This window comes from Apostichopus japonicus, chromosome 7 (assembly GCF_037975245.1).
Source record: "Apostichopus japonicus isolate 1M-3 chromosome 7, ASM3797524v1, whole genome shotgun sequence".
Taxonomy (NCBI): Eukaryota; Metazoa; Echinodermata; class Holothuroidea; order Aspidochirotida; family Stichopodidae; genus Apostichopus; species Apostichopus japonicus.
Window position 1 is genome coordinate 26,843,911 of NC_092567.1, and position 15,917 is coordinate 26,859,827.

The 15,917-nt window shown below is 41.5% G+C and overlaps 1 protein-coding gene across 1 annotated transcript; it reads left to right on the top strand.

Annotated features, from left to right (window-relative positions):
* Positions 1–14,096: 14,096 nt before the first annotated feature.
* LOC139970226 (uncharacterized) lies at positions 14,097–15,603 on the top strand. The gene is made up of 2 exons (XM_071975865.1): positions 14,097–14,120; positions 14,554–15,603. The coding sequence occupies exons 1-2, from the start codon at positions 14,097–14,099 to the stop codon at positions 15,601–15,603; spliced, it is 1,074 nt and encodes a 357-aa protein (XP_071831966.1).
* Positions 15,604–15,917: the final 314 nt, after the last annotated feature.

The following is a 15,917-nucleotide window of genomic DNA, read 5'->3' on the forward strand; positions in this document are numbered from 1 at the left end:
ATTCGCCAAGGACTGCACATAAGTTTCATTATATGCGCACAAGCTCTCTACATAGGGAAGGCTGCAACAACATACAACCTTAATTTGAAAAGTTCTGTGTTAGCTACACAATTCCGTGTAGTATATTGTTGTACTGTACTATTGTAATTAACTGCTTGCGGAGGCGAAATATTACCTTTGAACATCATGCAAGCGTTCAAAGGAATTAATTAGCTATGCTTTGTTAATTATCAACGCTTTGTTTGAATTAGTTGGTGTTGTTGTTGAGACAAGGACTTCGGAAAGGCTAAGTTTGTTGACTTTGGTTGTTTGAACTTTGATGAGTGTTTTCTTTAAATGAAGGATAAAGACTTATCATAGAAACAAAACCAGTGACGTCAGAGGTGTGCGTTGTACTTTACGTGCATGTATTCTACACGAGTTGAGTAGCAACATATTTTGTGTATCGTTAATCGTTTCGTCTCCACGGTACGAGAAACCGGAACTACATCAGGAAATCCAACGTGACCTTCATGTGACCTTCATTCATGGTCTAGCTTCCAGTGTATGGCGGGCCATCAGTCTCAAATCGTGGGAGATCGACTTATACCGATTTAAATCGACATATACCAATTTCCTTCGACTTATACCAGTTTCCAGCAGCTTCAATTGACTTCTACCGAATTAAATTGACATAAATCATTTTAGTTCTACATATCTATGGAGGGCCATCAGTCTCAAGTCGTGGGAGATCGACTTATACCGATTTAAATCGACATATAGCAATTTCCTTCGACTTATACCAGTTTCCAGCAGCTTGAATCAACATATACCAGTTTAAGTCTACATATCATCGATTTAAATCGACATATACCAGTTTAATTCGAATTATACCAGTTTAAATCGACATATACCAATTTAAATCGATGATATGTAAAATAAATCGATGATATGTCAATTTAAATCGACATCTACCAATTTAAATCGATGATATGTCGAATTAAATCGGTAGAAGTCAATTTCCGTGGACTTATACCAGTTTCTATCAACACAAATTGACATATACCTATTTAAATCGCCACATCTTCGATTTAGCTCATTAACATATTCCAAATCCCGATTTCGGTGATGATTGACATGTGGAGATACATCACGTGTAGTCGCCTGACAAGGCGGGCGAATAATTAAAAATAAACACGAGCACAGTGGAATGCATGATTTAAACTGGTATAAGTAGAATTAAATTGGTATATGTCGATTTAAATTGACATATACCGATTTAATTCGACATATCATCGATTTAAACTGGTATATGTCGATTTAAATTGACATATACCGATTTATTTTACTTATCGATTTAAATTGGTATATGTCGATTTAATTCGATGATATGTCGAATTAAACTGGTATATGTCGATTTAAATCGACATATACCAATTTAATTCGACTTATCATCAGGTCATCAAAGAATGACAACTGGAATTAAAACTAACTGGTTATTGTGTTCCAATAATTTTGAGGCACATTGCAGAATGGTGAAGAATGGTGTCACCTCTACATACATACATTGCGATTTAATTCAATCAACCGCTACATCACATGTCCTTATATTTTCTATGTTCAATTCTCGCCCTTTGTCTGTTCAGACTTCCAGAGATCGGAGAAGGATAAAGAGGAAAGAAGTTGGTTCCACCCGGCCACTCTTTCGTGCTGTACAATATGTATGTGTTCTTATTACTGTGTAAAAGTAAGAGGGCCCGACGTTTCGATCCTACCAGGATCTTCTTTAGATCCTCTGAAGAAGATCCTGCTAGGATCGAAACACCAGGCCCTCTTACTTTTACACATTCTCTTACACAGGCTCTTTAGTAAATAACCAGTTTGCTTTACAGTTTTGTTTTATTTTAACCTTATTACTGTATCAGCCTCGGAAACCATTAAATACAGGTATGCGAGAAGTGGTGGAACTTTAACTTAGCTGTCTGTGGAGGGCGGTGTTCCATTATACAGAATAGGGCAAAGAAGGACAAACAAATGATCGTAACGGTAAAACACGCTAGATTTAAATACACGAATTTGTAGAAAAATATATCGAAATAGTTTAACAATCATCATGGACAGAATATTTACAACATCATAAAAAAAACTCTAAACAACAATTGAAAAAGAAAGAAACTTGGGAAAACTATACCAATATGATTAATATTTTATATTGAGCTCAGTCGTAGTAAACCGCATCGAAAAGTCACCCCTTTGCACCATTTCCACGGCACATACCATTTGTCAATAGTGGTGTTGAATGAATAATCGACATTCATCTTCTGAAATTTGAACTGATAAACCCTTCCAGCAATCAGATAGTAAAATAGTCAACAAGTCTGGTGTGAAATAGAAAGAATACTGTTGATCTAACAAGGCTCTTGAGGGTTTACCACATCTACAAAATAAACAACCATTTACTTTAACCTTTCCTTCACTTTGGTCTTTCTTTCACTTTGAAGTGTAAACATTTTAATTAATAAATTTGTGACCTTTTAGATAAGTCAAGATCTTTTCAATGTAGCACTCTCAGATATGTTAAAGGTCATATGTAGCTGTATTGTTTAAATAAGCTGTCACATATTTAATTTACAATAGCGCCACCAATCACCAGTCTTTAGTTTACGCAACTCTTGCATCGAATCTGTTGGTGTTGTCAACAGTACGGTAGTGTTAATTTGGTAAAAACAGTACAAACTACACCAAATATATATATATATACAATTATGCTTCACATCGGGTGGAGACCATGGATGAGTTTTACATCAATTTAGTGCAGAAGGTTTACCCACAAGTTGGAAGGCAGTGGATGAGAAAAGTGGTTTTCTACCAGGCAAAAGATAAACAAAACGTATTTACTTTATAATAAGTGGGCTACCCACTGCAGGACCGCAACCTCTCTGATGGAAGGTGGGACCAGTGGAGTCGTTTTCACTTATGCAACATATGGAGCATTGGTACACTACACTCGTTCAATGCGGCTATGGTTATTATCAAGCAATCTACGGTGATATAACAGTGGAGAATTGGTACGCTCGTTCAATGCTGAATGAGCGGCTATGGTTATTATCAAGCATTCTACGGTGACATTACCTTGGAGTATTGATACACTTGTTCAATGTGGCTATGGTTATTATCAAGCATTCTAAAGTGATATTACCTTGGAGCATTGGTACGCTCGTTCAATGCGGCTATGGTTATTATCAAGCATTCTACGGTACTATCAGTACTATCAGCACCGGTTAAGGTCAAGCGTCTTAAAACAACTCCAAAATGCTATGATGTAAGCAGACTTCACAATTCACTGATTGCAGAGGAGTTCAGAGCAAAAATAGGAGGTGCCTTTGAACCTCTACTACATCTAGAGGACACAGATGTTGAGACCTTGTGGGAAAAGTTCAAAAACACCACAAACAAAGTCACGGAAGAAACAGTAGGTTTCCAGCGGAAGAAACTGGTGAAAGGCCTGCCAGAAGAAGTCAGAAAAATGTGCCATCTCCGCAGGAAAGCTAGAGTTGAGATGCTCAACAACCCTACAGCAGCCAATAAGAACAACTGCAAGACGTTTAACAAAAAGGTGAAATATGAGGTAAAACAGTGGAAAAGGAAACTCATAGAAAATGAGGTTTCTGAAATGGAACAAGCCTATAGTATGAACAACAGCTCTGACCTCTTCAAAAAAGTGAGGAAGCTTGCTGGGGAGAAAACAACAACCCAGGCTGTAGCCAAAGACAATCAAGGCATTCTAAGGACAGCTCCAGACGAAGTGATAAAGTGCTGGGAAGATCATTTCAACAAACATCTAAACACAGAATTCCCCAGAGATGATGATATCCTTAAAACCATCCCGGAGCCTGTCAACCGTAATACCACAAGCTTACCTTTAACCCTAGAGAAGTAGAAGAGGCTGTCAAAAAGCTGAAAAACAATAAAGCCTGTGGCTGTGACAGGATATCAGCTGAAGTATTAAAAGAAGGAGGACCACTGATGAATCGGATGCTCCTCAAAATCATCAACAAAGCTTGGTCAGATAGGGAGGTCCCAGAAGACTGGAGCAGAGGTCTGGTAGCTCCTGTCTATAAGAAAGGTGACAAGCTTGATCCTGCCAATTACAGAGCCATTACTCTTCTGTCCATCCCTGGAAAAGTCTTCTGCAGGATGCTGCTTACTAGAATCCAAGATACTGTAGAAAACCACCTCAGTGAGGAGCAGTGCGGATTCAGAGCCTCCAGAGGAACAACAGATGCCATCTTCACAGTCCGCCAGATCTTTGAAAAAGCCAAAGAGAGGAAAATACCGCTTCACTGGAACTTTGTGGACTTCAAAGCAGCCTTCGACACTATTTGGAGGGAGGCTCTCTGGAAATGCCTGCGCTCAATTGGAGTAGATCCAAAGCTAGTAGACCTCATAGCAAGGATGTATGAGAAAACAAAGTGCTCTGTAATGGTGAATGGAAAGATCACTGAGTGGTTTGAGGTTCAAGTTGGTGTCAGACAAGGCTGCCTACTATCTCCCTGTCTCTTCAACATCTACCTGGAGTTTGTCATGAAAGAGATACAAAATCTTGACTCAGGTCTGAAGAAGGGCAACATGTGTATAAACAACATCCGTTATGCTGATGACACCACTCTCATAGAAATGGACCTTGACAGCCTACAGGAGGCCACCAACAAACTTCAAGAAGCATGCACAAGATGGGGAATGAAAATCAACCCAACAAAGTGTAAAATAATGTCTGAAGACACCAAAGATGTTCTCCTTAACCAAGTACCTGTTCAGAAAGTTGACAACTTTGTCTTCCTGGGCAGCAATGTCCCCTCAATGGAAGAAGACGTCAAACGCCGCATAAGGTTGGCTTCCTGGGCTTTTGGAAGACTGAAAAATACCATCTGGTCAAACCATGACATCACCAGATCCCTGAAAGTAAGGATTTACCAGGCCCTCATTCTGCCAATAGCAACTTACAGCTCTGAATCCTGGGCACTCCGTGAAAAAGATCGTCATCGACTTGATGTCTTTGAAATGAGATGTCTCAGAGCAATACTGGGTGTCTCCATCCTAGATAAAGTGAGGAACAACACCATCAGACAAAGGCTGAATGTAACTACCATCAATGATGCAATCTGCAAGAGACGCCTGAAATGGGCCGGCCATGTCTTTAGGATGCCGGAGCATCGGCTTCCATATCAAGCATTCAAGAATGACTTCAGCAAGCCAAGACCTCCAGGACGACCACCTTCTAGATGGAAGGACCTAATCCAGAAAGACCTAGGTATGACAACCCAAGCTGTTGAAAGTTGCGCAGCAGACAGACCAAATTGGAGGAGGATTACTCGCCAGAGGGCAAAGGGACACAGCGTCCTACGCACCTAAGTCAGTCAGTCATTCTACGGTGACATTACCTTGGAGCATTGGTACGCATGTTCAATGCGGCTATGGTTATTATCAAGCATTCTAAAGTGACATTTCCTTGGAGCATTGGTACGCTCGTTCAATGCGGCTATGGTTATTATCAAGCATTCTAAAGTGACATTTCCTTGGAGCATTGGTACGCTCGTTCAATGCGGCTATGGTTATTATCAAGCATTCTAAAGTGACATTACCTTGGAGCATTGGTACGCTCGTTCAATGCGGCTATGGTTATTATCAAGCATTCTACGGTGACATTACCTTGGAGCATTGGTACGCTCGTTCAATGCGGCCATGGTTATTATCAAGCATTCTAAAGTGACATTTCCTTGGAGCATTGGTACGCTCGTTCAATGCGGCTATGGTTATTATCAAGCATTCTAAAGTGACATTACCTTGGAGCATTGGTACGCTCGTTCAATGCGGCTATGGTTATTATCAAGCATTCTAAAGTGACATTAACTTGGAGCATTGGTAAGCTCGCTCAATGCGGCTATGGTTATTATCAAGCATTCTAAAGTGACATTACCTTGGAGCATTGGTACGCTCGTTCAATGCGGCTATGGTTATTATCAAGCATTCTACGGTGACATTACCTTGGAGCATTGGTACGCTCGTTCAATGCGGCTATGGTTATTATCAAGCATTCTACGGTGACATTAACTTGGAGCATTGGTAAGCTCGCTCAATGCGGCTATGGTTATTATCAAGCATTGTAAAGTGACATTACCTTGGAGCATTGGTACGCTCGTTCAATGCGGCTATGGTTATTATCAAGCATTCTACGGTGACATTACCTTGGAGCATTGGTACGCTCGTTCAATGCGGCTATGGTTATTATCAAGCATTCTACGGTGACATTACCTTGGAGCATTGGTACGCTCGTTCAATGTGGCTATGGTTATTATCAAGCATTCTAAGGTGACATTACCTTGGAGCATTGGTACGCTCGTTCAATGCGGCTTTGGTTATTATCAAGCATTCTACGGTGACATTACCCTGGAGCATTGGTACGCTCGTTCAATGCGGCTATGGTTATTATCAAGCATTCTACGGTGACATTACCTTGGAGCATTGGTACGCTCGTTCAATGCGGCTATGGTTATTATCAAGCATTCTACGGTGACATTACCTTGGAGCATTGGTACGCTCGTTCAATGCGGCTATGATTATTATCAAGCATTCTACGGTGACATTACCTTGGAGCATTGGTACGCTCGTTCAATGTGGCCATGGTTATTATCAAGCATTCTAAGGTGACATTACCTTGGAGCATTGGTACGCTCGTTCAATGCGGCCATGGTTATTATCAAGCATTCTAAGGTGACATTACCTTGGAGCATTGGTACGCTCGTTCAATGCGGCCATGGTTATTATCAAGCATTCTAAAGTGACATTACCTTGGAGCATTGGTACGCATGTTCAATGTGGCTATGGTTATTATCAAGCATTCTAAAGTGACATTACCTTGGAGCATTGGTACGCTCGTTCAATGCGGCCATGGTTATTATCAAGCATTCTAAAGTGACATTACCTTGGAGCATTGGTACGCATGTTCAATGTGGCTATGGTTATTATCAAGCATTCTACGGTGACATTACCTCGGAGCATTGGAACGCTCGTTCAATGCGGCCATGGTTATTATCAAGCATTCTAAAGTGACATTACCTTGGAGCATTGGTACTCTCGCTCAATGCGGCTATGGTTATTATCAAGCATTCTAAAGTGACATTACCTTGGAGCATTGGTACGCATGTTCAATGCGGCCATGGTTATTATCAAGCATTCTAAGATGACATTACCTTGGAGCATTGGTAAGCTCGTTCAATGCGGCTATGGTTATTATCAAGCATTCTACGGTGATATTACCTTGGAGCATTGGTACTCTCGCTCAATGCGGCTATGGTTATTATCAAGCATTCTACGGTGACATTACCTTGGAGCATTGGTACGCTCGTTCAATGCGGCTATGGTTATTATCAAGCATTCTACGGTGACATTACCTTGGAGCATTGGTACGCTCGTTCAATGCGGCTATGGTTATTATCAAGCATTCTAAAGTGACATTTCCTTGGAGCATTGGTACGCTCGTTCAATGCGGCTATGGTTATTATCAAGCATTCTAAAGTGACATTACCTTGGAGCATTGGTACGCTCGTTCAATGCGGCCATGGTTATTATCAAGCATTCTACGGTGACATTACCTTGGAGCATTGGTATGCTCGTTCAATGCGGCCATGGTTATTATCAAGCATTCTAAAGTGACATTTCCTTGGAGCATTGGTACGCTCGTTCAATGCGGCTATGGTTATTATCAAGCATTCTAAAGTGACATTACCTTGGAGCATTGGTACGCTCGTTCAATGCGGCTATGGTTATTATCAAGCATTCTAAAGTGACATTAACTTGGAGCATTGGTAAGCTCGCTCAATGCGGCTATGGTTATTATCAAGCATTCTACAGTGACATTACCTTGGAGCATTGGTACGCTCGTTCAATGCGGCTATGGTTATTATCAAGCATTCTACGGTGACATTACCTTGGAGCATTGGTACGCTCGTTCAATGCGGCTATGGTTATTATCAAGCATTCTACGGTGACATTAACTTGGAGCATTGGTAAGCTCGCTCAATGCGGCTATGGTTATTATCAAGCATTCTAAAGTGACATTACCTTGGAGCATTGGTACGCTCGTTCAATGCGGCTATGGTTATTATCAAGCATTCTACGGTGACATTACCTTGGAGCATTGGTACGCTCGTTCAATGCGGCTATGGTTATTATCAAGCATTCTAAAGTGACATTACCTTGGAGCATTGGTACGCTCGTTCAATGCGGCTATGGTTATTATCAAGCATTCTAAAGTGACATTAACTTGGAGCATTGGTAAGCTCGCTCAATGCGGCTATGGTTATTATCAAGCATTCTACAGTGACATTACCTTGGAGCATTGGTACGCTCGTTCAATGCGGCTATGGTTATTATCAAGCATTCTACGGTGACATTACCTTGGAGCATTGGTACGCTCGTTCAATGCGGCTATGGTTATTATCAAGCATTCTACGGTGACATTAACTTGGAGCATTGGTAAGCTCGCTCAATGCGGCTATGGTTATTATCAAGCATTCTAAAGTGACATTACCTTGGAGCATTGGTACGCTCGTTCAATGCGGCTATGGTTATTATCAAGCATTCTACGGTGACATTACCTTGGAGCATTGGTACGCTCGTTCAATGCGGCTTTGGTTATTATCAAGCATTCTACGGTGACATTACCCTGGAGCATTGGTACGCTCGTTCAATGCGGCTATGGTTATTATCAAGCATTCTACGGTGACATTACCTTGGAGCATTGGTACGCTCGTTCAATGCGGCTATGGTTATTATCAAGCATTCTACGGTGACATTACCTTGGAGCATTGGTACGCTCGTTCAATGCGGCTATGGTTATTATCAAGCATTCTACGGTGACATTACCTTGGAGCATTGGTACGCTCGTTCAATGTGGCCATGGTTATTATCAAGCATTCTAAGGTGACATTACCTTGGAGCATTGGTACGCTCGTTCAATGCGGCCATGGTTATTATCAAGCATTCTAAGGTGACATTACCTTGGAGCATTGGTACGCTCGTTCAATGCGGCCATGGTTATTATCAAGCATTCTAAAGTGACATTACCTTGGAGCATTGGTACGCATGTTCAATGTGGCTATGGTTATTATCAAGCATTCTAAAGTGACATTACCTTGGAGCATTGGTACGCTCGTTCAATGCGGCCATGGTTATTATCAAGCATTCTAAAGTGACATTACCTTGGAGCATTGGTACGCATGTTCAATGTGGCTATGGTTATTATCAAGCATTCTACGGTGACATTACCTCGGAGCATTGGTACGCTCGTTCAATGCGGCCATGGTTATTATCAAGCATTCTAAAGTGACATTACCTTGGAGCATTGGTACTCTCGCTCAATGCGGCTATGGTTATTATCAAGCATTCTAAAGTGACATTACCTTGGAGCATTGGTACGCATGTTCAATGCGGCTATGGTTATTATCAAGCATTCTAAGATGACATTACCTTGGAGCATTGGTAAGCTCGTTCAATGCGGCTATGGTTATTATCAAGCATTCTACGGTGACATTACCTTGGAGCATTGGTACTCTCGCTCAATGCGGCTATGGTTATTATCAAGCATTCTACGGTGACATTACCTTGGAGCATTGGTACGCTCGTTCAATGTGGCTATGGTTATTATCAAGCATTCTAAGGTGACATTACCTTGGAGCATTGGTAAGCTCGTTCAATGCGGCTATGGTTATTATCAAGCATTCTAAAGTGACATTACCTTGGAGCATTGGTAAGCTCGTTCAATGCGGCTATGGTTATTATCAAGCATTCTAAAGTGACATTACCTTGGAGCATTGGTACTCTCGCTCAATGCGGCTATGGTTATTATCAAGCATTCTACGGTGACATTACCTTGGAGCATTGGTACTCTCGCTCAATGCGGCTATGGTTATTATCAAGCATTCTACGGTGACATTACCTTGGAGCATTGGTACGCTCGTTCAATGCGGCTATGGTTATAATCAAGCATTCTACGGTGACATTACCTTGGAGCATTGGTAAGCTCGTTCAATGCGGCTATGGTTATTATCAAGCATTCTAAAGTGACATTACCTTGGAGCATTGGTAAGCTCGTTCAATGCGGCTATGGCTATTATCAAGCATTCTACGGTGACATTACCTTGGAGCATTGGTAAGCTCGTTCAATGCGGCTATGGTTATTATCAAGCATTCTAAGGTGACATTACCTTGGAGCATTGGTAAGCTCGTTCAATGCGGCTATGGTTATTATCAAGCATTCTAAAGTGACATTACCTTGGAGCATTGGTAAGCTCGTTCAATGCGGCTATGGTTATTATCAAGCATTCTAAAGTGACATTACCCTGGAGCATTGGTACTCTCGCTCAATGCGGCTATGGTTATTATCAAGCATTCTAAGGTGACATTACCTTGGAGCATTGGTACGCATGTTCAATGCGGCTATGTTTATTATCAAGCATTCTAAAGTGACATTACCTTGGAGCATTGGTACTCTCGCTCAATGCGGCTATGGTTATTATCAAGCATTCTTAAGTGACATTACCTTGGAGCATTGGTACGCTCGTTCAATGCGGCTATGGTTATTATCAAGCATTCTACGGTGACATTACCTTGGAGCATTGGTACGCTCGTTCAATGCGGCTTTGGTTATTATCAAGCATTCTACGGTGACATTACCTTGGAGCATTGGTACGCTCGTTCAATGCGGCTATGGTTATTATCAAGCATTCTAAAGTGACATTACCTTGGAGCATTGGTACGCTCGTTCAATGCGGCTATGGTTATTATCAAGCATTCTAAAGTGACATTACCTTGGAGCATTGGTACGCTCGCTCAATGCGGCTATGGTTATTATCAAGCATTCTACGGTGACATTACCTTGGAGCATTGGTACGCTCGTTCAATGCGGCTATGGTTATTATCAAGCATTCTACGGTGACATTAACTTGGAGCATTGGTAAGCTCGCTCAATGCGGCTATGGTTATTATCAAGCATTCTAAAGTGACATTACCTTGGAGCATTGGTACGCTCGTTCAATGCGGCTATGGTTATTATCAAGCATTCTACGGTGACATTACCTTGGAGCATTGGTACGCTCGTTCAATGCGGCTTTGGTTATTATCAAGCATTCTACGGTGACATTACCCTGGAGCATTGGTACGCTCGTTCAATGCGGCTATGGTTATTATCAAGCATTCTACGGTGACATTACCTTGGAGCATTGGTACGCTCGTTCAATGCGGCTATGGTTATTATCAAGCATTCTACGGTGACATTACCTTGGAGCATTGGTACGCTCGTTCAATGCGGCTATGGTTATTATCAAGCATTCTACGGTGACATTACCTTGGAGCATTGGTACGCTCGTTCAATGCGGCCATGGTTATTATCAAGCATTCTAAGGTGACATTACCTTGGAGCATTGGTACGCTCGTTCAATGCGGCCATGGTTATTATCAAGCATTCTAAGGTGACATTACCTTGGAGCATTGGTACGCTCGTTCAATGCGGCCATGGTTATTATCAAGCATTCTAAAGTGACATTACCTTGGAGCATTGGTACGCATGTTCAATGTGGCTATGGTTATTATCAAGCATTCTAAAGTGACATTACCTTGGAGCATTGGTACGCTCGTTCAATGCGGCCATGGTTATTATCAAGCATTCTAAAGTGACATTACCTTGGAGCATTGGTACGCATGTTCAATGTGGCTATGGTTATTATCAAGCATTCTACGGTGACATTACCTCGGAGCATTGGTACGCTCGTTCAATGCGGCCATGGTTATTATCAAGCATTCTAAAGTGACATTACCTTGGAGCATTGGTACTCTCGCTCAATGCGGCTATGGTTATTATCAAGCATTCTAAAGTGACATTACCTTGGAGCATTGGTACTCTCGCTCAATGCGGCCATGGTTATTATCAAGCATTCTAAAGTGACATTACCTTGGAGCATTGGTACGCATGTTCAATGCGGCCATGGTTATTATCAAGCATTCTAAGATGACATTACCTTGGAGCATTGGTAAGCTCGTTCAATGCGGCTATGGTTATTATCAAGCATTCTACGGTGACATTACCTTGGAGCATTGGTACTCTCGCTCAATGCGGCTATGGTTATTATCAAGCATTCTACGGTGACATTACCTTGGAGCATTGGTACGCTCGTTCAATGCGGCTATGGTTATTATCAAGCATTCTACGGTGACATTACCTTGGAGCATTGGTACGCTCGTTCAATGCGGCTATGGTTATTATCAAGCATTCTAAAGTGACATTACCTTGGAGCATTGGTAAGCTCGTTCAATGCGGCTATGGTTATTATCAAGCATTCTAAAGTGACATTACCTTGGAGCATTGGTAAGCTCGTTCAATGCGGCTATGGCTATTATCAAGCATTCTAAAGTGACATTACCTTGGAGCATTGGTAAGCTCGTTCAATGCGGCTATGGCTATTATCAAGCATTCTACGGTGACATTACCTTGGAGCATTGGTAAGCTCGTTCAATGCGGCTATGGTTATTATCAAGCATTCTAAGGTGACATTACCTTGGAGCATTGGTAAGCTCGTTCAATGCGGCTATGGTTATTATCAAGCATTCTAAAGTGACATTACCTTGGAGCATTGGTAAGCTCGTTCAATGCGGCTATGGTTATTATCAAGCATTCTAAAGTGACATTACCTTGGAGCATTGGTACTCTCGCTCAATGCGGCTATGGTTATTATCAAGCATTCTACGGTGACATTACCTTGGAGCATTGGTACTCTCGCTCAATGCGGCTATGGTTATTATCAAGCATTCTACGGTGACATTACCTTGGAGCATTGGTACGCTCGTTCAATGCGGCTATGGTTATTATCAAGCATTCTACGGTGACATTACCTTGGAGCATTGGTAAGCTCGTTCAATGCGGCTATGGTTATTATCAAGCATTCTAAAGTGACATTACCTTGGAGCATTGGTAAGCTCGTTCAATGCGGCTATGGCTATTATCAAGCATTCTACGGTGACATTACCTTGGAGCATTGGTAAGCTCGTTCAATGCGGCTATGGTTATTATCAAGCATTCTAAGGTGACATTACCTTGGAGCATTGGTAAGCTCGTTCAATGCGGCTATGGTTATTATCAAGCATTCTAAAGTGACATTACCCTGGAGCATTGGTACTCTCGCTCAATGCGGCTATGGTTATTATCAAGCATTCTAAAGTGACATTACCTTGGAGCATTGGTACTCTCGCTCAATGCGGCTATGTTTATTATCAAGCATTCTAAGGTGACATTACCTTGGAGCATTGGTACGCATGTTCAATGCGGCTATGTTTATTATCAAGCATTCTAAAGTGACATTACCTTGGAGCATTGGTACTCTCGCTCAATGCGGCTATGGTTATTATCAAGCATTCTTAAGTGACATTACCTTGGAGCATTGGTACGCTCGTTCAATGCGGCTATGGTTATTATCAAGCATTCTACGGTGACATTACCTTGGAGCATTGGTACGCTCGTTCAATGCGGCTTTGGTTATTATCAAGCATTCTACGGTGACATTACCTTGGAGCATTGGTACGCTCGTTCAATGCGGCTATGGTTATTATCAAGCATTCTAAGGTGACATTACCTTGGAGCATTGGTACGCTCGTTCAATGCGGCTATGGTTATTATCAAGCATTCTACGGTGACATTACCTTGGAGCATTGGTACGCTCGTTCAATGCGGCTTTGGTTATTATCAAGCATTCTACGGTGACATTACCTCGGAGCATTGGTACGCTCGTTCAATGTGGCTATGGTTATTATCAAGCATTCTAAGGTGACATTACCTTGGAGCATTGGTACGCTCGTTCAATGCTGCTATGGTTATTATCAAGCATTCTAAAGTGACATTACCTTGGAGCATTGGTACGCTCGTTCAATGCGGCTATGGTTATTATCAAGCATTCTACGGTGACATTACCTTGGAGCATTGGTACGCTCGTTCAATGCGGCTTTGGTTATTATCAAGCATTCTACGGTGACATTACCTTGGAGCATTGGTACGCTCGTTCAATGCGGCTATGGTTATTATCAAGCATTCTACGGTAATATTACATTTTGACCTCTCTTGCCATTACGTGAAAGTTAAGTATTACTGCAATCACTAATCATGTCTTAAAACTTGAGACTTTTTTGATCTCTCCTATTCCGATTCTGTGGAGGTGCCACCTTTTAGTAGCTTGACAGACAGACAGACAGATAGATAGACGGACAGACAGATATACAGATAGATAGTTAGATAGATATATAAATTTGTCTAGTATTGCTAGTATTGGAAACTCTGATCATTCCACGGTACTTCTTATCCCTGTTTACAAACAAAGAACTATTAAAGTATGGTCTCAAGAGACAACTGATGAGCTGCAAGACTGTTTTGCTGACACGGATTGGGATCTGTTTAAAGAGGATAATGACCTGCATTCATTCACTGATACTGCTTACATTAACTTCTGTCATGACGTCTGCATACCTACTAAGACTGTTACGCAATATCCAAACAACAAGCCGTGGTGTGACAAGGTGATCAAAGCCAAACTTAAGGCCAAGGATGAAGCGTATCGGACCAAAACCACCGATCCGGATCTTTACCACCGAGCAAAGTCTGACCTCCGGAAAGCCATTAAGAAAGCTAAGAGAGCCCAGAAGGATCGCATTGAGCAAAAGTTTCAGACCGCGAACTCGAGAGAGGTATGGGCCAACATCGAGGCAATTACTCAATATAAAGGGGTAAAGAGGTCAGTAAACACTGATGATGCAGCATTGCCAGATAAGCTCAACGAGTTTTACGCACGTTTCGACAGAGGAAATAGTAACCAGCCGATCCCAGTGAACAACGGACATGCTACTGCGCCATTCAATAGTGACATAACTTTGGTAAACTATAAATTTAAGCGGCTAAATGAACGTAAAGCTGCTGGACCTGACGGTATCACCCCCAAGCTGCTAAAGATGTGTGCCGAGCAACTCGCTGAAGTTTATACGAACATCTTTAATTGGTCACTTAGCTTATGTGAGGTTCCTAGGTCATTCAAAGATGCAATAATAGTTCCAGAAAAGAAGAGAAACGTATCATGTTTAATTTTAGTTGAACATTTTAAATTATTGGAACACCTCAACTTCCCTGCGTCTATTTGTGATTGGATTTTAGATTTCCTTCTATGTCGCAAACAAACTGTTAGAGTAGGCAACATTCATTCAGCATCTATTGTTTTAAACACTGGTACTCCTCAGGGTTGTCTTTTATCACCGCTATTGTACTCTCTGTTAACGTACGATTGCAGAGCCGCCGATCAGAACTCACGAATCATCAAATTTGCAGACGACACTACAGTGACTGGTTTGATTATCAACGAAGATGAAAGTGGCTACCTTGACGAAGTGGATCTCTTGGCGAAATGGTGCACCAATAACAACCTGATTCTGAATGTGAACAAAACTAAGGAATTAATTGTGGACTCTAGACGAAACAAAAAAAAAGGACCCTATTTTGATAAATGGATCTGTTGTGGAACAGATAAATGCATTTAAGTTGCTAGGCACGTTTATTATGGAAAACTTATCATGGAACACAAATACTGGTGAGATACTGAAAAAGGGACAACAGAGACTATTCTTTTTGCGAGCCCTAAAATCGTATGGTGTCAGTCAGAATATTTTAATTAATTTTTACCGTGCTATTATTGAAAGTATTTGAACTTTAAACATTTTAGTCTGGTTTGGTCGCGCAAGTCAGAATGATCTTAGGAAACTAGAATCTGTCATAAGAAACGTGGAGCGCCTCATTGGCACAGGCCTACCATCCCTTCACTCACTCTACCAGGAGCGAACATTAAAATGTGTTG